Source organism: Myxine glutinosa, chromosome 7 (assembly GCF_964187855.1).
Source record: "Myxine glutinosa chromosome 7, kmMyxGlut1.1, whole genome shotgun sequence".
NCBI classification, from domain to species: domain Eukaryota; kingdom Metazoa; phylum Chordata; class Myxini; order Myxiniformes; family Myxinidae; genus Myxine; species Myxine glutinosa.
The window spans coordinates 35,258,194-35,281,490 of record NC_136267.1 but is presented as its reverse complement, the minus strand read 5'-3'; the positions used below and the strand labels follow the sequence as shown (position 1 = coordinate 35,281,490).

At 45.9% G+C, this 23,297-nt stretch overlaps 1 protein-coding gene across 6 annotated transcripts in view; it reads left to right on the top strand.

The window, feature by feature from the left end:
- The window catches only part of LOC144888210 (sushi, von Willebrand factor type A, EGF and pentraxin domain-containing protein 1-like), a 106,171-nt gene extending 102,143 nt beyond the window's left edge, over positions 1–4,028 (top strand). For all 6 annotated transcript variants that reach the window (XM_078781478.1, XM_078781479.1, XM_078781481.1 and 3 more), the window contains one exon: positions 3,101–4,028. In XM_078781478.1, the coding sequence (XP_078637604.1) occupies positions 3,101–3,193 (93 nt within the window). In that variant the 3' untranslated portion in view covers positions 3,194–4,028. The remainder of the gene's footprint in view (positions 1–3,100) is intronic.
- The last annotated feature ends 19,269 nt before the right edge of the window (positions 4,029–23,297 follow it).

The following is a 23,297-nucleotide window of genomic DNA, read 5'->3' as shown; positions in this document are numbered from 1 at the left end:
TCACAATCCGTCCAACGTTTTGAAACATCGTTTTTGGCCCTATCTCTCAATTATAAGAATCACTTTAAAAATCCTCAGATCCGAATCTTCACCAAAATCGAATCAACTCGTCCCTGTCACAGACTAAATCTTGTCCACCAAGTTTCGTCTGAATCCATCTATAACCTTTTGAGATGTCCTACTAAAAGACAGACAAACACACAGATAGACATACATGGGTGAAAACATAACCTCCGTCTCCCTTCGGTTGCAGACGTAGCAAAAAAGTCACAAATGCGAAGTTTGAATTATCTAGATTTTAGCTCACCTGGAACATCATTGAGGTGAGCTTATGGGATGGGGCATCGTCTGTCCATCCATAAACACTTGCAACTTATTCTCCGGAACTGCTGAGGGGATTGTGAACAAATTGGCTTATATGATATTTGGTGTGGTGCAACTCAAGTTTGTTCATGCCATACTCCCCCTCAATAGCCTTTGTGTTGGCTTAACGGTTAGGGGTGATGGCTTGGGATTCTAGGATCCTGAGTTCAAGTCCTGTTCAGTCGTTGAATTAACACCAGGTGGGGACCAACTCAGCTTGTCATCCCTCCGAGGTTGGTGAAATGAGTACCACCTTACTGGGATGAATGAGTTATTTGAGTGCCCTGCGTAGGAGTGATGCCCCAACCAGGATTGTGCCCAATAGTCAAGAAATTGCTTCAGCAGCCATATGCATCTGATGATGCAGGAGGGAACATCATCATCATCATCATCATCATCATCATCATCCTCCCCTTCAAGTATAAGTAGGTCATTGTGCAATTTAAGGTCCCAAAAGTTCTTGAATTTCAATGTATTTTAGTCATCATTTTGGATTACAGGAAAACCTTTAATAATCCCCATTTCTCAAACCGTGCAACTGATCGATGCTAAACTTTAAATTTGTGATCAACTACCCAAGGGAAATATAGTTTGTTAACAATGGCGTTATTAATCACGTGGTATGGCAGCCATATTAGATCACAAGAAAACCTTCAATTTTTTTCTTCTCTGAAAGCATTTATCTGAAAGATGTGGAGCTTTAAATGTGTGTTCGACTTCCCATGGGAAACATTGTTTGTTATCAATGATGTCATGTGGTATGGCAGCCTTATTGGATCATATAAAAACCTTTAAAAATCCACCTCTGAAACTGTTCAAACTGGAACGGCTCAATGGTGAAGAATCACTTCAAAATTAAATAATTCTCATATCTGAATCCATATTCAGATCTTCACCAAAATCGAATCGATTAGTCCTCGTCACACACCCAACCGGTCCACCAAGTTTCGTCCAAATTCGTCCACAACTTTTTTAGATATCCTGTTCGCAGACATTTTGCTACCTCAGAGACATGCTGAATGGAGAAGGTGGATCAGACTCGGCAACGGTTGCAAGAGTGAGATGTGCATGGAATAAGTTTCGGGAACTGAGTGGCGTGCTGACGAGGAGGGGAGTGTCATTGAAGCTGAAGGGAAAGGTGTATGCTGCATGTGTGAGAAGTGTTAAGATTTATGGGAGCGAGACATGGGTAATGAACGTAGAGCAGCAAAGAAGGCTGGAAAGGGTGGAAATGCGAATGGTTCGGTGGATGTGCGGAGTATCGTTGAGAGAGAGGAAGACAAATGATGAATTGCGAAAGATGATGGGAATAGAGCCTGTGATTGATGCTGTGAAGAGGTACAGGTTGAGATGGTTTGGTCATGTGTTGAGGAAGGATGAAAGTGACTGGTTGAGAAGAGTGATGGAAATGAATGTAGAAGGAAGTAGAGGACGGGGAAGACTGAGAAAGACTTGGCTAAAGATGGTGGAAGAAGAAATGCGGGCAAGGGGGTTAACAAGGGGGATGCAGAAAATAGGGCAAAATGGAGAAGATTGTCATGGGGACCACAAGGCTAACCCCTGCTCGAGCAGGGAAAATTGCCTTAAAATGCCTGTTGTTGTTGTTGTTGTTGTTTGCAGACAGTCAGACAGTCAGACAAACAGACAGACAGGGTGAAAACATAACCTCCATCCACCTTTGGTGGTGGAGGTAATTATCGAGGTAGAATTTTACACGTGTGATCGACTACATAGGAAATATACTGTAATTTGTAAACAATTATGATTGGTCACGTGGTCTGGCAGCCATATTGAATGAAGGCAAAAACCTTTAAAATCATCATCTCTGAAATTGCATTGAAACTGTTCGAAGCAAAACTTAAAATATATGATCGACTACCTATGGGAACGTTAGAAGCTGATCTGAAACACAATATGGCCACGAGTGACGTCATAATACAGAAAGTGGGCAATATCTCAAAAATATAAATTTTAGACACCTTGGAGTTGTACCTTATAAATGAGGCTAATTTGGACACAACAGGAAATGACATCATTATACCGGAAGTGGACAATAGCTCAAAAACTAAGGCGAGAGTTGCACTCTGTGAACATCAAGTCAATACTACCGGACTTAAAATGTGTTTTAAATCCAGATCTTATTTTTACCCTTATCCATCCGTCACTTCACTTTTTGGCAACCAGCCAGGTGAGCTACAGGACCATTTGGCCCTCTATTTTTATATTAGTTTGCTACCTGGGTACCACTGAAAATCTGTTTGAGCTACTCAGTAAAATATTTTACATTTTTATTTCCTGTAAATCCACAATATATCCGAAGTAGTCCAGCCTATAACACTATAACAGTGTGTGTGTGTGTGTGTGTGTGTGTGTGTGTGTGTGTGTGTGTGTGTGTGTGTGTGTGTGTGTGTGTGTGTGTGTGTGTGTGTGTGTGTGTGTGTGTGTATGTGTGTGTGTGTGTGTGTGTGTGTGTTTCCACTTCTTTAAATATAAATCCTAATATACTTATGTTATGAGTTCAGGTTATTATGGCAGTTTATTCATTACTTAAGCTGCTAGCCTTCACTCTTTTTTATATCCTTTCAATGTTTTTCCCTCCAAGTTTTTAAACACTTTTTAAAATCATGTGTGCAATAATATACTTTATTACTTTGCTTTTATTGCGATCTCAGTTTCCTTCCTCTCCTAATGCCCCTCCCTCAAACCCTTCAACTTTCACCAACATGTACCAAACTAGAAGCTTGAACTCCATCTGCAGTTCCACGAGTTCAGCTTCATTTTCCTAACACAAGTGGACGAAAAACGCAATCTGTACCGGCTGCTGTTGTAGTGAAGAATGAGATCGATATGCACTGCTTAATCACAACTGATTTTGTGAGGGATAGTGAGCACGAAAGGTACCGTGAGTTTGAGGGGTGAGCAATATGGTTGGTGGTAATACATGACAAGGGAATGAACAATTCCCATTGATATTTACGAAACAATATGAACAAAAATGAAAAGATGAAAACGGGATTTCAAGCAGGTGTGTGAAGGTGTATTCTCCGTAATATCCAGAGCTTCACATACACCTGCTGAACAGCACACCACTGGCTGTTTTTGCTGAGTGGTAAAAGATAAAAAGTGATTCCACATTTCCTTTGGAAACTAATGGAATGATAGAAGTGCAAACTGGGCCTGTGTTTTTTTTCCGATTATTAAAACGTGGATCTCCATTCGATCTCGTCATTGCAATCGTATCACTTAAAAACAGGGGATTTGCTCCTTTCCTTTGCTTTGGGATTAGGTATGTACAAGTGGATTAATGTAGCTCATCAGATTGCAGCATAACCTGGTTATGTGCTTAACCTCCGTTCAAAACACGTGTGATGTTGCTGGTGTCTTTTTGCCGATGCTGTGGTGGTAAAATGGAGGTCAGACAATCGAATTCAGCAGAAGTTTTGTTGCCAAATAAAAAAGCCACTAAACAACAACAGAGCCTTCAGAAAGTATTCACACCGCTTGACTCTTTCACATTTTGTTGTGTCAAATCCTGAATTTAAAATGGTTTACATTTAATTTTTTTGTCACTGATCTGCACATAATACCCCATTATTGTTGTCAAATATATTGTCAAAGTGGAATTTTTAATTTTTAACAAAACAATTAAAAATGAAAAGCTGAAATGTCTCGAATCAATGAGTATGCTCATGTTAAATAAACGTGAAAAGTTTTCCAACCCGCCATGATGCGAGCACATTGACCACAATCCGCAAACCTTGCCTCAATAAATTCATCACGATAGAGTGAATCCGGAAAATCGAAAAGCCGGCAAGGCCCTTCTGTCCATCTAAACTGGAGGTTTTTGGAAGTGCCAAGAAGGCGACTTGTGTTCTACAGTGTACAAGCATACAATTAAATTGAAATAAAATAAAGGTTTTAAAGGCTGTAGGGGAAAAACTTTTCTCGGAACTTTACTGCCATTGATGCACTCTTTTACACCACCTGATTTAACACATCCATCAGAAGGACGTTCAGCCAGAGGATCCATCTGCCACCACCAACCCTTGGACGAATAACAAATTCTTGCCATCTTCAGCCGATTCGTGAAACACTTAGGACAATAAACGGGGGTAGTTTATTAGTAAACATTCTTTTAATTTCTTAAATCATCCTTTAGAGTAAACGTCCTTTAGACTTAAAAAATTTTTTATCCTACATCAACCGGATACTGAACATGTCCACCTACTTCTTCACCAATGTACAAGTGCTGTCTTACAGCTCTTCCTTTCAACAATCTCTAACCTCACCTTTATTCCACCCCTCCTCTAACATGTGAAAACGTATCTCTGACTTGAAAATCAAGAAACCCAGTGTGTAATAAATGTTCCGATTTTCATTAATCGTTCAAAACTCCCCCCTCACCCCTCCCACCTCCCCTTCAAATCTCCCCCCTCCCATTCAAAACTCCCCCCTCACCCCTCCCACCTCCCCTTCAAATCTCCCCCCTCCCATTCAAAACTCCCACCTCACCCCTCCCCATCCAATCTTCCACATCACCCCTCCCCTTCAAAACTAACCCCTCACCCCTCCCACCTCCCCTTCAAAACTAACCCCTCACCTCACCCCTTCCCTTCTAATCTTCCCCTCACCCCTCCCTTTAAAATTCCCCTCTCCTCCTCAAAGTTTCCTCTTAACTCATCCACAAAACTGTTCCCTTCCCCAGTCCTCTCTTTTCCAACTCTTTCCTCCACCTTCTCCAATCTTCTACTTCCTTCCACCCACCTCATATTACTCCTCACTCTGCCTCATCCCATCGCCACCGAGCCATTTGTCCTCCTTCTCCTCATTCTGCCCTCTCTCCTTGCTCTTCTGCAATCTCTGACACACTGTCAACTTCTCTCCCTACCTCTTCCTCTCCTCCCTCATTTACCCTCCCCCACCTTCCCCTCTCTTGTACCTGATGCTCCCTCCTTCCTTCACGGTTTGGACCTCAAACATCCGGGGCCTTCGCTCAAACCTGACCGATTTCTTTATACAGTCGTGGCCAAAAATATTGGCACCCTTGCACTTTTTTCAAATAACTCACAATTTTCTCTAAAAAGAGGTTGAAATTGACAAAATTATTTGGTCTCCACAATTCCTTATTTCACTGTTAATATTACAGAACCTTTGTTTTTTTTATTCAGAACTTAATATATCCTTTTAAAGCAGAAAATTAAAAGAAATGGCATTGACAAAATTATTGACACCCCAGACTTAAGATTTTGTAGCACAGACTTTGGACAAAATAACTGCAGTCAAGCGCTTCCCTACAGCCATGAATGAGCTTCCTACACCTCTCTACAGGCAGTTTGGCCCACTCTTCTTGTGCAAACTACTCCAGTTCTCCCAGATTTGAAGGATGCCTTCTCCCAACTGCTGTTTTCAGATCTCCCTACAGGTGTGCAATGTGATTTAGATCTGGACTCATTGCTGGCCACTTCAGACCAGTCCAGTGTTCTGTCTTGAACCATTTCAATTTCAATTGGTTTGGTTTCAATTTGGTTTCAGACCAGGTCACTCTACTCTGGACATGCTGCTTCTGCTGCCAAACAGGAAATTAGAGCTGTCTCCCTCGACATATCACGTGCCTTCGATACGGTCTGGCACCCCGCTCTGCTCACCAAACTCTCCTCCTTTGGTATCCATGGAAATCTCCACGCATGGCTGGCGGACTTCCTCTCTCGTCGTAGTCAACGTGTGGCCCTGAATGGGTTTCTCTCATCTCCTCTTCCTGTTCAGGCTGGAGTTCCCCAAGGCAGTGTTCTGGGCCCTGTGCTTTTTCTGGTCTTCATAAATGATCTCTCTGACTCTCTTGAAAATCCTCTCTATCTCTTTGCTGATGACTCCACTCTCTGCCGCTCCATTCCTCATCCCTCAGATCGGCAGTCTGCAGCCTCCTCACTCTCTGCAGACCTGGACAAAATCACAGACTGGGCTAACAAGTGGAACATGTCTTTCAATCCTGAGAAATCTCACACTCTTACGATGTCTCTCCGAAAAGACCGACTGGACAACCCTCCCATCCACTTTCTGAATAATCCTCTCCAAGAAGTTCTGTCACTCAAGCTTTTGGGTCTCACTATCTGCCATGATCTTTCCTGGGAAAACCACATTTCCATGCTGGCCTCCAAAGCCAGTCGCCGACTGGGCATCCTCCGTCGTGTGGTCCTTCCTTGGCACACCTGAGCTCCTCACCACATACAAGGCTTTCATCCGCAGCTCAATGGAATACTGCTCTCCCCTCTGGGCTGGTGCTCCTGCCTCACACCTAGCTCGTCTTCACGCTGTTGAAACCAAAGCGTTCGGAATCATTGGAATCTCCCGCGATGACGCTATCTCCGAGGGCCTTTCACTTACTCACCGCAGGCAGGTTGGTGGTCTTTCCGTCTTCTACCGACTCCTCTCCGGCCTTGCTCCCCCAGCTCTCTCCGGGCTCTGTCCCCCAAATATTCCTGCAGGTCGCACAAGATCTGCCTGCAACCCTCTTATGGTTAAACTGCCAAAATCAAGACTCTCTGCTCACCTTCACTCCTTTATGCCTCTTTTCTCCCGCCTCTGGAACAAACTCCCTCACTCTCTTCAATCCCACTCCTCCCTCCAGGTCTTTAAAACGGCTGTTCACCACCATCTCTTATCTTCCCCCATCCAAAACCTTGATCTTTTCTACCCCCGCTAATTTCACCCCAAATCCACTTTTTTGAGGTGACTTTTGTCTTCTTTCCTGGAAGTCCTTGGTGTCCTTGGGTTTTATACCTATCCTGCCTCCCCCCAGGCCCTCTGCCTCCCACACATCTCCCGATGTCCCTGACCTCAAATGTTGTGTTTGTGTGCTTCCTCCCCTTCTCTCCCCATCTTGTCGACCGCTCCCCTTTTTATATACTTTGTTTGCTTGTTTGTTTGATAAATGTTAGCTCTTTCACGAGCCTCGACTCTGTATACAAAAAAAAAAAAAAAAAAATTAGGGTGCTTTTTGAAGTGTGTTTGGGGTCATTGTCCTGCTGCAAGACCCATGACCTTTGACGGAGACCCAGCTTCCTGACACTAGGTTGAACATTGTGCTCCAAAATGCCTTGGTAATCTCCTGATTTCATGATGCCATGCACACATTCAAGGAACCGAGTGCCAGAGACAGCACAGCAACCCCAAAACATCACTTTCCCTCCTCCATGTTTGACTGTAGGGAAGGTGTTCTTTTCTTTGAAGGCTTCATTTTGTTAGCTCACCTGGAACGAAGTTCCGGGGAGCTTATGTGATGGTGCGTTGTCAGTCCGTAAACACTTGCAACTTCTTCTCCGAAACCGCTGAAGGGATTGTGACCAAATTTGGCACAAATGATATTTGTGGTGTTGTGAGTAAAGTTTTTTCATGGCATTAAAAAAAAAAATCGGGGTCTGAGGGGGTCTACCGGGGGTCAAAGTGGATCCAGGTTTGACCTCCACCCCCAACCCCCCCAAAATAGATATTTGCTTTTTTCTCAGCAACTACACACACAATTTCATGAAACTTGACCACAACCTTCATCACCGATGATGTGCCAAAGTATGTTCACGACATATACAAAATCTACCCCTTCAGGTGACTATGGGGGGAGGGGGGAGAGCGTTGCCCCCCAAAATAGGTATTTGCTTTATTCTCAGACTACACTTGCAATTTCGATGAAACTTGACCACAACAGTCACCACCCGTGATGTACCAAAGTTTGTTCACGGCATTAAAAAAATCTGCCCCTTTGGAGGTCTACGAGAGTGTGGGAGGGGGGTGGAGAAGGAGGGCGTTGCACCCAAAAATAGGTATTTTATTCTTTGTTTGTTTAAAGTCTTATGATTATGGTTGTATAATTCCACATGCTGCGCTGTCTTCTAGCAACCATTGAAATTGGTTTAAAATACCTTTAGTCAGTGCAGTACACTGTTTTTTCTACCAGGTGAGTGCCAGGGGTAGGGGAAGGCGGGGCAAGTTGAGCATAGGGGTAAGTTGAGCCACCACCTCCCAGCCAGTTATGAATGAGTCAGACTTTGTGGTGGTGCCATCTATAGATGCCCCATTGCATAACTCCAAATTCTGCCATATTGTTTTCTAAATTGAAACAGAAACCAGTGTTGCAGAGGGAAAAATCCAATTTTCAGCCATAAAAGTAAAAAGGTGTAAAACAGGTAAGTTCACGTTTCTTCCATATGCAGCATAGATATAATATGGATATCAGATGACAATTGTTAGTCCAGGTATGTGTCTCCATTCTTGTCATAGACTTTAATACGATGGATGCATAATACGTGCCAACATCAAGCAGAATTCAGGCCTCAACATAACCCAAGCGACATCAATTTCCCCGAATTTGACCCATTGCTGACAGCAACACCAGCTCTCTCCGACAACTCACACATTGATCGTCCCACTGAGCAATTGTAACATCTAATTGACCCTGGCTGATAATTTAATAACACACGGCAGGTGGGCCACCACTTACAGACAGACCACACAGACTACAGCCACTCCTGCCACCAACCATAGCCATTACCACAGAAAACCCAGGCAGCCACGTCCCTGCCAAAATCACACAAGATGCCAACCGCATATGTAATTATGTAGACAACTTCAACAACCAGCATATGCCATACTAAGGTCACTTTGTCCACCCTCGGGTTAGAATGTACACCTGGACATCACAATTTCAATCTTACAGAGCAGAAATCTCAAACGTCTGAAAATATTTTATTCAACAAGTCACACCACAGTCACCACACCCCACTGTGTCTATATCTATGTGCCCAATGTGTCACTGTCCACAAGATCTGGCACAGCGCAGAGCCTTTTTTCCCCGAGCATGACTCACGTGGATAAGTTGTGGTGCTTCTCATGAAAAAGCCACCACAATTCCGGTTAACCAACAAGCCACGACATATAACCAAAAGTACATGACCATATATGAAAACAGCTTGATCCAAAATGCACAACGACACATCCCGAACCTCCAAGAGCTCACGAAGCCGTTCCAGTTTCATATAAAACATACACTAATCATATACACATGTAAACATGACAATTGTTACGGATACCGGCCCTAATAATGGTGGTTCTTGTTAGCAGGGTTGATGCTTCTTGCTTATTGATGATGTGGATGTTGATAATGCTTGTTGTGGTTAAAAGGGTTAAAAGCGCTCCGGGTAAAAGGTGGCCGGAAATCGGATCGTGACCCGGAAGAGAGGGGGAGAGGAGGAGGAGGAGCGGGGAAGGGAAGATCGTGAGGAGACGTGTTCTGATTGCAGCTCCAGACCGAGCAGTCGAACGTGCAGGACAAGGGAACTTTGCCTCCTTGAAAAGACGTCCGCACGATAGCAGATCGCCGGATTGCTGCGGCACCTGCGTAGTCGGGTATCCTCGGGGAGGTTGCCGAGTATCCTCACCTCCCAACCCAGGTGGAAGAGAAAGCCGACCGCCATCTTCGCCACACGCCTCCCCGGCAGTGACAGGGTTTTTGCGGCGCGTCGACCAGGCGTTACCCTCCGGCGGGCTGCCGGGGCCGGCTGTACAAGCCAGTGGCTGTGGGAGGGGTATTGAGGAGACTCGCGGATTGAACCGCAACCGGGTACGACTACGTACCCGGAATCATCTTTGGGGAGGTTTCCCATTCTACCGCCATCGTGCTGGAGATTGGGCCACGTGGCCTGCGGGTTGGTTCGATCGACCCCGCTTCCCCAGATTGGAATCGGAAATTGATTCCACGATTGCTGGAGCGAATCGACATCGCCTTGGAGGCGTACAGAGACATTGGGGCAAGGGCCGTGAGTTTTGGGGTTAAGGGGCTCGGTAAGGTGGCGCCACCTGTAGATGGGAATTATATTGTGAAGTGCTGCATTAAGTGGGTCGTGATTCCTGTGTGGGATTTATAATATATGGAGGTTTGTTCGTAACCCTTGGTGTGGACTCGTTATTGATTGGCTTGTTTTCAACCAAGGACAACACATCTTTCTGCCGGGGACTCCCTCGGGGTTCGGAGGTTTGCGGAGACCAGAGAATAGGGGAGGACCCCGTAACACAATAGTCAATACATGAGAACCCAACATCAGACTGACATGCACGTATCACAGGAAGGTTCGTATAATCACAATCGATCAGGCACAAAACGTTTGCGAATCGTCGCTCATAAACGCGGCTGGATCGAAAAATACGCGGCCACTTCCGATGCTCGAGATGGGATATGCTCACTTTTGTTGCGTCACGACACAATGTATTTATTCAAATACTGTATATGTTCAACAAGCATTCTGAGTCTTGCGCTGCAATACATGTCCCCTACCAAAGTTGAAAGTGCCATAACTTTGTCAAAAATGATCGAATATGCAAATTTATGCACGGTTGATGCTGGTTTTCAAACTTGATCTGAGGTATGCTGAGACACGTGTGTCACGCCTCGCCTCATTGATAAGCCCGCAAGGTCGCTCCGTGGAGCGGCCTGCACGTATTGCACTGTGTGAATTATATAAATTATTACCAACTCACGGTCTGAGGTACTGGCGATTCAAGAGATATCCATTTTTTATGTTTATATATTTTCGTTTAATTAACGATATCTGCCAAACCACGTGCCCTATCGCAAATTCCAAAAGGACATTTTAGTAGACTGACATGCTGAACAGATTTGTGAAGTTTCCCCTCGATTGGATCAAAAATGAGGGAGGGGCTCGGTTTTAAAGGTTCATGCTTAAAAACGTCATAACTCTGAAACCATCAGTAATTTATTATATTTTCCGGTTCACAATCAATGATCAATGTGTATATGTATGTTGCTCGGCTTGGCTCCGCCCCTCCCGAAAGTGCGCGCTGTTGACGTTCGCGAGAGAGGCTGAGGGATGCGCAGTGTGGCGAGAACTCGAGAATAAACAAAAGATATCCATTAAAAAAAAATTTTTTTCCGTTTAATTAACAATATCTGCCAAACCACGTGCCCTATCGCAAATTCCAAAAGGACATTTTAGTGCTGAACAGATCTGAAGTTTCCCCTCGATTGGATCAAAAATGAGGGAGGAGCTCTGTTTTAAAGGTTCATGCTTAAAAGCGTCATAACTCTGAAACCATGTGACGCATGACGTCATGCTCGCTGACTTTTTTGTTCGTCATGGGTATGCGATTCTGCCTGCAAAGGTTGGCCTCGATCTTTTCAACCGTTGCAGAGAAAAAGGGGTTTTCGTGTTTTCACGGAAAACAATATGGCGGCCGAACCACGTGACCTGTGACGTCATAATTACCATTAAAATATTCTACAGACCGAGTCCATCATATGGTGCAACTTTTATCTCAATCGGTCCAATTTATTGCAGAGAAATTGGTTTTTAAAGGAAATTAAAACTTAAAACGGCACTGAGTTAAGGATCATCAGAATTACCAAAGTTCAAAGTGCCATAACATTGTTAAAAATGATCGAAACGTCGTGAAGTTCGAACTTGACCTGTAACGTCATCGTTGCTCGATCTCGCGAGATCTTGGAGACGGCGGCAGGGATTTTCGAAGCTCCACACGGTCTCCACGTTTTTCGAAGTTAAGTCTGTTCACAATTGTATTTTGTCGAAACTGTATTTATCTTTCGGTGTGTGAAGTTATTGTGTGCAACTTTGGTTGTTTCTCGGTGTTTATCTTTCATAAATTGATCGTCTGTTTGCCGTGTCGTGTCTTGAGGCCTTGTACAGTGTGCACTGTACAACCTTGAGGCTTTGTTTTTCTCAGCGGTCCGTCGTTTTGTGATCCAATAACTTTCGTTCTCTGTATTCCCAGGCTTTTCACCCATAGCCTACTTCCTTGTGTAAATCTCAACAAAAAAAAAAAAAAAAAAAAAACATTTCCTTCTCTGTTCTCATTCGTTTATTCATTCTTATTCGTTCGTTCGTTCTTTGACCACGTGTTTCTCCCCCATTTCCCCAGATAGTTTTCACTCATTAACCTTCAATGTTTACACTTTCCCCTCAAGTTATGTATTCCGTCATATTTTATAACACCTTTTTCTTCTTCTTCTTTAAAAGGCTGCTTTCGACTTGCTCACCAAATCAATTCATCCCAAAAAAAATATCCATCTCCTATAGTGCCTTTTTTCTACATTCCCTAAACTCTCCTGCACTCCATCCTCCATCCAGCGTCCTTAAACGTATTTTTAACTCGAAGGTCACAAGAAACTCATTTTGCAATAAATGTTCGTTTCCCATAAATCGTACACTTTCAAAAATCCAATCTCACCCCTCCCAATCTTCCCCATAACCCCTCCCCTCCAAATCTTCCCCATCACCCCTCCCCTCCAAATCTTCCCCATCACCCATCCCTTTCAAATCTCCCCCCATGCCCCCTCCCTCCTAAACTACCCCCTCACCCCTCCCCGCCAAGATGCCCCCTCGCCCCTCCCCTCCTAGACTCCTGCCTCACCCCTCCCCTTCAAATCTCCCCCATATCCCATCCCTTTCAAATCCCTCCCCTTGTCCCTTCCCTCCCAAACTCCCCCCTCACCCCTCCCCTTCAAATCTCCCCACCCTCATTGCTTCTCAATTTCCCCCCTCTCACTCCCCCTCCTCAAAGCGTCCTCCCCGCTTCTTCCCCCTTCAAACTCTCACCTCCATCTCCCCCAACCTTCTGCCTCGCTCTTCCCCCTCCTCAAATAACACCTCATTGTGGCTCACCCAATCACCATCAAACCTTTTGTCCGCCCCATCCTTCCCTTTCTCCGAGCTATTCTGAAATCTCTGACACACCTTCAACAGCTCTCCCTACCTCTTCCACCTCTTCCACATCTTACCCTACCCCTCCTCCCCCCTGTTCTGTATCTGATGCTCCCCCTTCCTCTTCATTAACGGTATGGACCTCAAACATCCGGGGCCTTCGTTCAAACTTAACTGATCTCTCCATACAGGTTGCTTCTGTCAAACCAGACGTGATCTGCTTAACAGAAACTTTCCTCCTTTATGAAGTCTCTGATTCCATAGTATCTCTCCCGGGTTACTCCCTCCTCCGGTATGATAGACCTGAGCCTCGTCCTGGAGGCGGGGTTGCTATCTTTATCAAAAACTCTCTTCCTCACTCGCCCTGCACTGCACTCTCTCCACCTCACCCCCAGGAATACCTCTGGCTACGGCTTCCCCTTCGCTCCCACCTCTTGTTCATATGTGTGTTGTACCGTCCACCAAACAGTGATGACTCCATCTACATCTCGCTGTCTGATGATATGGACCAACTTCTATCTACTCATCCCAACTCTCTCTTCCTCATATGTGGTGATTTCAACTGTCATCATGCCAGTTGGCTGGGTGTGGGTACCTCTCTCACCAGCCATGGCTCCTCAGCAAAAGACTTCTGCGACTCACTGGGACTGACACAATCTGTCAATTTCCCGACCCGGATCTCAGTCAACGGAACATCTTCTCTTCTGGACTTGGTTATGACTAACTTCCCTGAAAATGTCTGCTGCTCTTCTTCTGCTCCGATCGGATCATCTGATCATGTCCTTGTTAAAGTGGACATCTCTCTGACCATCCTCAGGGAGCCTGCTCAGCGTCGACGAGTCTGGCATTTCACTCAGGCCAACTGGCACGGTCTTCAAGCAGCCATCAATCATCTGGACTGGTCTCCCATCTCTACCACCTCTGACATCAACTCATCCTGGGAATTCTTCCAAAGTAAATTGCTCTCTCTCATGCACAGATTTATCCCATCTCGTCTTCAGTTGTCATACCCTTCCTCCCGTCCATGGTACACGGAATCTTGTGGTGAGGCTGTTGCCCAGAAACAACTTGCCTTCGTCTCCTGGAAAGCAAATCCAACGGAAGGAAATCTCATTTCCTTTCACAAAGCCCGAAACAAGTGTGTGTCCACCCTCAGGAGAGCCAGGAAACAATATCTCTCCGTTCTCAAGAACGAACTCTCTTATCTGTCTCCCTCTTCCAAATCCTGGTGGCGTCTGGTCAAATCCGTTTCTGGTGTTTGTTCCCCCTCCATCCCCTCCCTTACCTCAAACGGCTACACAGCTGACTCCACACGTGAAAAAGCTGAATGCCTCAACTCTGTGTTTGCCTCTAAATCTTGTGTCCCAAACCCATCCCTCTCTGTACCCACCATACCCAGTCGTACCCTGCTGCTCCTGAACTCCGTGTCCTTTCCTCCTGACAAGGTGGAAAAGTTTCTGTCAACCCTCGACTCTGATTCTGCAACTGGACCCGACGGCATCAGCCCACGGGTCCTAAAATCCTGCTCTGCTGCTCTATCTCACCCTCTCTCTGTTCTCTTCACCCTCTCTTTTGCTCAAGGTCAACTGCCATCTGCTTGGAAATCAGCCAACATCACCGCTTTGCACAAAAAAGGTGCAAAAACAGATCCTAGCAACTACAGACCAATCAGCCTTCTCCCAATTATCAGCAAAGTCATGGAATCCATCATTGCTTCGGATATGAAATCTTTCCTCTTCTCCAATGGCTTGATCTCTGATCATCAATTTGGTTTCAGACCAGGTCACTCTACTCTGGACATGCTGCTTCTGCTGTCTCAACAATGGATGGAGGTCCTCAATGCCAAACAGGAAATTAGAGCTGTCTCCCTCGACATATCACGTGCCTTCGACACGGTCTGGCACCCCGCTCTGCTCACCAAACTCTCCTCCTTTGGTATCCATGGAAATCTCCACGCATGGCTGGCGGACTTCCTCTCTAGTCGTCGTCAACGTGTGGCCCTGAATGGGTTTCTCTCATCTCCTCTTCCTGTTCAGGCTGGAGTTCCCCAAGGCAGTGTTCTGGGCCCCGTGCTTTTTCTGGTCTTCATCAATGATCTCTCTGACTCTCTCGAAAATCCTCTCTATCTCTTTGCTGATGACTCCACTCTCTGCCGCTCCATTCCTCTTCCCTCAGATCGGCAGTCTGCTGCCTCCTCACTCTCTGAAGACCTGGACAAAATCACAGACTGGTCAAACAAGTGGAACATGTCTTTCAATCCTGACAAATCTCACACTCTTACTATGTCTCTCCGAAAAGATCGACTGGACAACCCTCCCATCTACTTTCTCAACAATCCTCTCCAAGAAGTTCTGTCGCTCAAGATTTTGGGTCTCACTATCTGCCATGATCTTTCTTGGGAAAACCACATTTCCAAGCTGGCCTCCAAAGCCAGTCGCCGACTGGGCATCCTCCGTCGTGCGAAGTCCTTCCTCGGCACACCTGAGCTCCTCACCACATACAAGGCTTTCATCCGCAGCTCAATGGAATACTGTTCTCCCCTATGGGCCGGTGCTCCTGCCTCACACCTAGCTCGACTTCACGCTGTTGAAACCAAAGCTTTCAGAATTATTGGAATCTCCCGCGATGAAGCTATCTCTGAGGGCCTTTCACTCACTCACCGCAGGCAGGTAGGTGGTCTTTCTGTCTTCTACCGACTCCTCTCCGGCCTTGCACCCCCAGCTCTCTCTGTGCTCTGTCCCCCAAATATTCCTACAGGTCGCACAAGATCTGCCAGCAACCCTCTGATGGTTAAACTGCCGAAATCTCGGCTCTCTGCTCACCTTCACTCTTTCATTCCTCTTTTCTCCCGCCTCTGGAACAAACTCCCTCACTCCCTTCAATCCCACTCCTCCCTCCAGGTCTTTAAAACAGCTGTTCACCACCATCTCTTATCTTCCCCCATCCAAAACCTTGATCTTTTCTACCCCCGCTAATTCACCCCAGATCCACCTTGTTTGAAATTCCAACTTCTTTCCTGGAAGTCCTGGCAGTGTCAATGTGTTTTGTACCTCTCCCACCGCCCCCTTCCCACGCTCCCCCCCCCCCCCGGGGCCCTCGCCCTCTCTCGGATCTCTCGATGTCTCCATGTCTCTCGGTCCCTGCTCTCGGGTGTTGTGTTTGTGTCCTTCCCCCTCTCTCCCCATCTTGTCTGCCGCTCCCTATGTTATGTGTTTTATGTGTCGGTTTGTCTTTCTGTGTGATTAATGTTCGCTCTTTCACGAGCCTCGATGTTGTATACAAAAAAAAAAAAAAAAAAAAAAAAAACGTATCATGAGGAAACCATGTACCAAGTTTGAAATCATTAGAATTAAGCGTTTAGAAAAAAAGTCCGGAAAACTGTTCTTTGCGTGAAGGACTGACGGACTGACGGACGGCGTGCAAACCTATAGTCCCCTCCGGTGTACACCGGTAGGGGACTAATAACTAATTCCTGCACAGATTGACTACTGTGAAGGCAAAGGCAAACCACCCAGTACAACCCTGGCCAAAAAGACTTCTTTGCCACCGATGCTTTTTCCAAGAGGGTGGGGGAGAGTATGGGAAAGAGGGAAAAAGGGAGAAGTGTGGGAGAGAATAATGAGTGAGAGGAAGAGGGCCATCTACCGATAATAATCTTTCCTTCCTTCAGTTATTAGCCCCCTACCGGTGTACACCGGAGGGGTCTATAGGTTTGCACTCAGTCCCTCCGTCTGTCAGTCTGTCCGTCCATCCATCAGTCTCAGTCCGTCACGCAAAGAACAGCTTTCCGGACTTTTTTTCTAAACTCTTAATGCTAATGATTTCAACCTTTGCACATGGTTTCCTCATGATAAGTTACAGATCAAGTTCGAACTTCACGACGTTTCGATCATTTTTGAGAAGGTTATGGCACTTTGAACTTTGGTAATTTCCCCAACAGTTTTCCGGACTATAATTTGGAGTGCGGTAAGTCAAAGCTGTTAATATTCCTTGTTTTAACTCCAATTTACATTCTTTTTCCCCTTTTAGTGAGAAGTCGGGGTCTGTGCAACCATTCATAAACTTTATTTGGTGCAAATCGGATAATTTTTAGCCGAGTTACCTCAGACCGTGAGTTGGTAATTATATAATTCACACAGTGCAATACGTGTAATTTCCCCAACAGTTTTCCGGACGACAGACTGCCGGTAGGGGACATGTATTGCAGCGCAATACTCAGAATGCTTGTTATTTAGAGAAAACTAACAACTTACATTCTATATTGGTACAAAGTTGCTATGTTAATACAATTCTCCATTTGAAATAAATGCAACTATATTGGCACTGGTCGGGTGTCATCGAAAATGTTTACAAGTGTAATCCTGCACATGACCAAAAGTTCATAATCACCAAAAGATAATCCTGCTGCCCATGCAGACGATGCTCTGAGTGACTTCGCAGATTCTCAAAATAGGCAAAGCGCCGATGTCACCCATAACCTCCTGTATGCCAAGGCATCGACTCCATCAGCATGGCCCAAGATAACAAATGGTGAAAAGCAGCGCTGATCGGGACGAGGGCACTTTACCTTATTATACATTCGAGCAATTTGGTAAAGAACGATGGCAACAAAGCTGACTTCACTTCCTTCTTGGAACTCTGCCATTACGACACCTGAAAACCCAAAACAAATCCGACTAGTACTCGCAGTCTTCACTACACAGCTCCGTCCCAAATAAATATGCTCAAAACTTAACAGCTCAAAATTCATTAAGGGCTCTCACTGCAGGTGCCTCGCTTCTCAGGATTGCATCAATGACGATGTGTTCATCTTATTATTTAATCAAACGTATCCAATTTCGTTCGTTTGACGCACATGCTCGAACCATTGCAAACGCAGACGAATATTGATTAGACGGATTGATTAGACATTAAACTATGGTGAAGATTTCGATACTATAATTTCTGAAGTTATTCTTCACCTTTGAGAGGTCGGGGCCACAAAACGATAGTCGCACGATATCTTGAAAAGTTATGGACAGATTCGGACGCATTGTGATCAAGCATTCTGAGTATTGCGCTGCAATACATGTCCTCTACCGGCAGTCTGTCATCCGGAAAACTGTTGGGGAAATTACCAAAGTTCAAAGTGCCATAACTTTGTCAAAAATGATCGAAACGTCGTGAAGTTCGAACTTGATCTGTAACTTGTCATGAGGAAACCATGTGCCAAGTTTGAAATCATAAGCATTAAGAGTATAGAAGAAAAAAAAGTCCGAAAAACTGTTCTTTGTGTGACACTGAGTGACTGACAGACGGAGGGACGGAGTGCAAACCTATAGTCCCCTCCGGTGAACACCGGTAGGGGACTAATAAGCCCGCAAGGTCACTCCGTGGAGCAGCCTGCACATATTGCACTATGTGTGAATTATATAATTACCAACTCACGGGCTGAGGTAACTCGGCTAAAATTATCCAATTTGCACCAAATAAAGTTTATGAATGGTTGCACAGACCCCTATTTCTCACTAAAAGTGGAAACAGAATGTAAATTGGAGTTAAAACAAGGAATATTAACAGCTTTGACTTACCGCACTCCAAATTATAGTCCGGAAACTGTTGGGGAAATTACCAAAGTTCAAAGTGCCATAACTTTGTCAAAAATGATCGAAACGTCGTGAAGTTCGAACTTGATCTCTAACTTATCATGAGGAAACCATGTACCAAGTTTGAAATCATTATCATGAAGAGTTTAGAAAAAGAAAGTCCGGAAAACTGTTCTTTGCATGACTGACGGACTGACGGACGGACTGACGGAGGGACGGAGGGCAAACCTATAGTCCCCCCCGGTGCACACCGGTATGGGACTAATAAAAGGAATGGACTGAATGTTTGTATGATTGTTTCCTGAATTAACTTTTTTTTCCTGAATTTTCCTGAATTTCCTGAATGGACTGAATGTTTCCATGTGAACAAGCATTCTGAGTATTGCGCTGCAATACATGTCCCCGACCGGCAGTCTGTCATCCGGAAAACTGTTGGGGAAATTCCCAAAGCTCAAAGTGCCATAACTTTGTCAAAAATGATCGAAACGTCATGAAGTTCGAACTTGATCTGGAACTTATCATGAGGAAACAATGTACCAAGTTTGTAATCATTAGCATTAAGAGTTTAGAAAAAAAAAGTCCGGAAAACTGTTCTTTGCGTGACGGACTGACTGACAGACTGACTGACAGACGGAGGAATGGAGTGCAAACCTCTAGTCCCCTCCAGTGTTCACCAGTAGGGGACTAATAAATGGAAACCTAAAAGACTCCGAAGACCCAAAACACCCGAAGACCCAAAACACCCCGAAGACCCAAAACACCCCGAAGACCCAAAAACACCCCGAAGACCCAAAACACCCCGAAGACCCAAAACACCCCGAAGACCCAAAGTGCCCCAAAGACCCAAAACGCCCCGATCACCCAAGCACAACCAACCCCTACCCCTTCCAAAAACCACCCCCATTGTACTCCACATGGGGCCTACACTATCCTTCGAGTCTGTTCAGGATCAAGTAAAGTACTAAGATGTCTTTGAAAGGATCATCTGACAATCCTACCCATCTGTCTTCTTAACAATCCTCTTGAAATTCATGCACAAACTCTTGGGTCTCACTGTCAGCCATTTTATTTATGGAGCAAACCACATTTTAAAGCTCATTTCCAAAGCCAGCTGCTTCCTGGACATCGGTCGTGGTAAGTCCTTCCTTGGTACACCTGAACATTTATCCACCTTCAAAGCCTCCATCCGCAGCTTGGAGTACTCCTCTCCCCTCTGGTCTGTGCCTCTGTCTCACCTTGCTCAATTAGCGACATGGAAACTCAGGACTTTAAGATAATTGGAATTTCCCACGGCGAAGCTGAGTCGATTGGCCTATCACTTTCACATCACAAGCAGCTCGGTGGTCTCTGTATTCTACCACCTCCTTCCTGGTCTTGCATCCCCTGCTCTTTCTTTCCATGCTCTCTCCCCTCCTCGTCCCACCTCAAAGTTTCTGCAGTGTGCAGGCGATCAGCCAGCAACCCCCTTTTGGTGAAACTTGGACTCCCTGCACAGCTCCATTCATTCTTTCCTCCTTCCCCCTCCCCTCCACCCTCGCTTCTCCCAATCCTCCCCCCTCTCCCCACCTGTAGAACGAACTTCCGCATTCCCCTCAATCTCAATCTTTCCTTCAGGGTTCAAGACGCATGTTCACCGTCTCAGGTCATCCTCCATCCAAAGCTATCATCTTTTTACCCCCACTAACCATTCCCAAGTCCACCTCTTTATAAGTTTACAGTTTTTCCTTCCTGAGAATTCCCAGTTGCATCCATCTTCTGCATCCCCTCTGTCCTTACCTAGACTTCTTTCTTTACCACATCCCTCGTTTCTCCAAGTCTCGCTCCATTTTGTCCCTCAACCCTGCCGTTGATGCCCCGTTTCCCCCCCCCCCCCCCCCCCACCCATTCTACTGTTCTTTATTTTGCTGTTACGTCCCGATCTGTTCTTTGTTCTAGCTCCTCAATGAGCTTTGACATGGTGTGCGAATGAATGAATGAATAACAAGTGAATCCTCTTGGATTGCGCTGAGGTTTGGGCATGGAATTTCTAGGAGGAAGTATAATTTGTATGCAATGAAAGTACATGTAATATGGGATCGAGTACGATCGAGTAAGCTTCACCAGTGCGCGTGCGCGAACTTACGTCACGTCGGCAGCGAGAAGGCGTTCCCCAACACGAACCAATCAGGAACTGCCACGCCCACTTATATGATCTCAGAATTCCTGTGACAGGAATTAGCGTTACACTGGCTGGAAGTCATTCGCTGGAGGCGCTTCCTCAGCGCCAATCACCAGTGCGCGTGCGCGAATTTACGTCACGTCGGCAGCGAGAAGGCGTTCCCCAACACGAACCAATCAGGAACTGCCACGCCCACTTATATGATCTCAGAATTCCTGTGACAGGAATTAGCGTTACACTGGCTGGAAGTCAATCGCTAAAGGCGCTTCCTCAGCGCCAATAAATATATATATTAAAGCGCGGCGTTACGTGCGCTGCTTGCGAGCAAGGAGGAAGCGGACAAGCGGTAACTTATAAGCGTCTTTATTTCAGGAGCTCACTGTAACACTGGCGCGCTCCGGGCTGCGCGCCCGGTGTATATCATGAGGCCACGCCTACCCCTCGGGCGTGGCCACCGCCCACTTGGTGCGCGGAATGATGTCACCCCGCCAGTGGGCTTTTGTGTCCGCCACAATATTACTCTACCTTTAACCTTTGAACATTCCAAATGTCACCCTAAACCTCAATCAATTAGACCTAATAACTTCATTTTTTTCATCATTACCCCTCCCCACTCCAACCCTAAATGGGGCCTACACTCTCCCTACCAAGTTTGGTGAAGATCAGTCAAGCCATTACAGAGATTCCCCCTCCCCCTATTTCAAATCCTCCCTTCCTACTGTAATAACTACATTTTCTTTTCTCCATAAATCCCCCACGGGGCTCCCATTCTGCCTCTGATGACACAACGGCCCATTGGGCTGACATGAGTGGCTGAACCCTAATATAGAGAACCCTATCTCTCCGCTCCCCCACTCCCCTACACCTATATTATTCCCCACAACCACCACCTGTTTTGTCTGTGCTCTTCCATCCTAAAAAAAAAAACACCTTTAGAGGCCATTTTTTCCCGCAAAGCGGGGGTTGGCCTTTTTCGGGCACCGTGGTTGTTGTTTTTTTTGGTTTTTTTGGTCCCCTTTTTGAAGCAATGTTTTACGGCCGGATGCCCTTCCTGCCGCCAACCCTTTCTGTCGCCAACCCTTTCTGTCGCCAACCCTTTCTGTCACCTTTTACGACAAGCAGGGAATTACAAGTGAACTGGTACTCAATTAGTCGACCTCGGAAGGATGACAGGCTGAGTCAACCCCCCTGGCGTTAATTCAGCAATCGACCGGGATTCGAACCCAGGATCCTAGGATCCTAAGCTGGCACCCTAGCCGCTAGCCCAACACCAGGGGATGACGATTTACGTCTCCCTCTCTGCCAACATGGACCATCTTGTAACCATCCATCCCATCTTGCTCTCTTCCTCGTGTGTGCCAATTTCAACTGTCACCATGCCAATATGGGACTTCCAAAATGACGCAATCCGCAATTCTTTGCGCACATGCACAGAAACTCATGGCAACAGCGTTCATCAGAGCACGCTAAAATATATCATGCGTGGGAGATAAGGAGTTGGCTAAAATGGCTCACAAAGCTTCCAAAATACAGCTTTTCCTTGTGTGCACGTTTATACCAGTTGCTATACCTATCCTCTCACCACTGGCCCACAGAATCCACTGTTGAGACAGTTTCCTTCAAACAACTCACCTTCTCTTCCTGGAATACAAATCCAACCAAAGGCAATCTCGGATCATTCCACAAAACCCGGAACGAGTGTGTCCACTCTCGGGAGAGCCAGAAAGCAACATCTGTCCAAACTCAAGATTGAACTCTCAAACCCGTCTCCTTCAAAGACCTGGTGGTGCCGTGTTAAGTCTGTCTCTGCCTCTGGAGTATGAACCAACTTTAGAGGCCATTTTCCCCGCAGAGCAGGGGTTGGCCTTTTTCGGGCACTGTGGTCCCCTTTTGAAGCAATGTTTTATGATTGGATGCCCTTCCTGCCGCCAACCCTGTTAGTCGCCTCTTGCGACACACAGGGAATTACCAGTGAGCTGATACTCAATTTGCCGACCTCGGAAGTATGACAGGCTGAGTCAACCCCCCTGGTGTTCATTCAGCGATCGACCGGGATTCGAACCTAGGATCCTAGGATCCCAAGCCAGCACCCTAACCGCTAAGCCAACATCTGCCTCTGGAGTATGCCGCCCCTTAATCCCTTCCCTCACTTCAAATAACACCACAGCTTACTCTGCTCATGAGAAGACAGAATAGTCAATTGTGTTTGCTTCCAAATATTGTGTACCCAACCACTCACTCCCTACACCTACCCTACCCTCATACCCAACTGCTCCTGGATACTCTTTTTCTCTTGAAGGTGGAGATGCTTTAGGCAAACCTCGACTCCGATTCTGCAACTGGCCTGGACGGCATCAGTGCATATGTCCTAAAAAAAAACTGCTCTGCTGCTCTTGCTCATACTCTTTCTGCTGTGTTCACTCGATAGTTCTCTTTTTGTCAATTTCCCTCCGCCTGGAAGTTGGACAA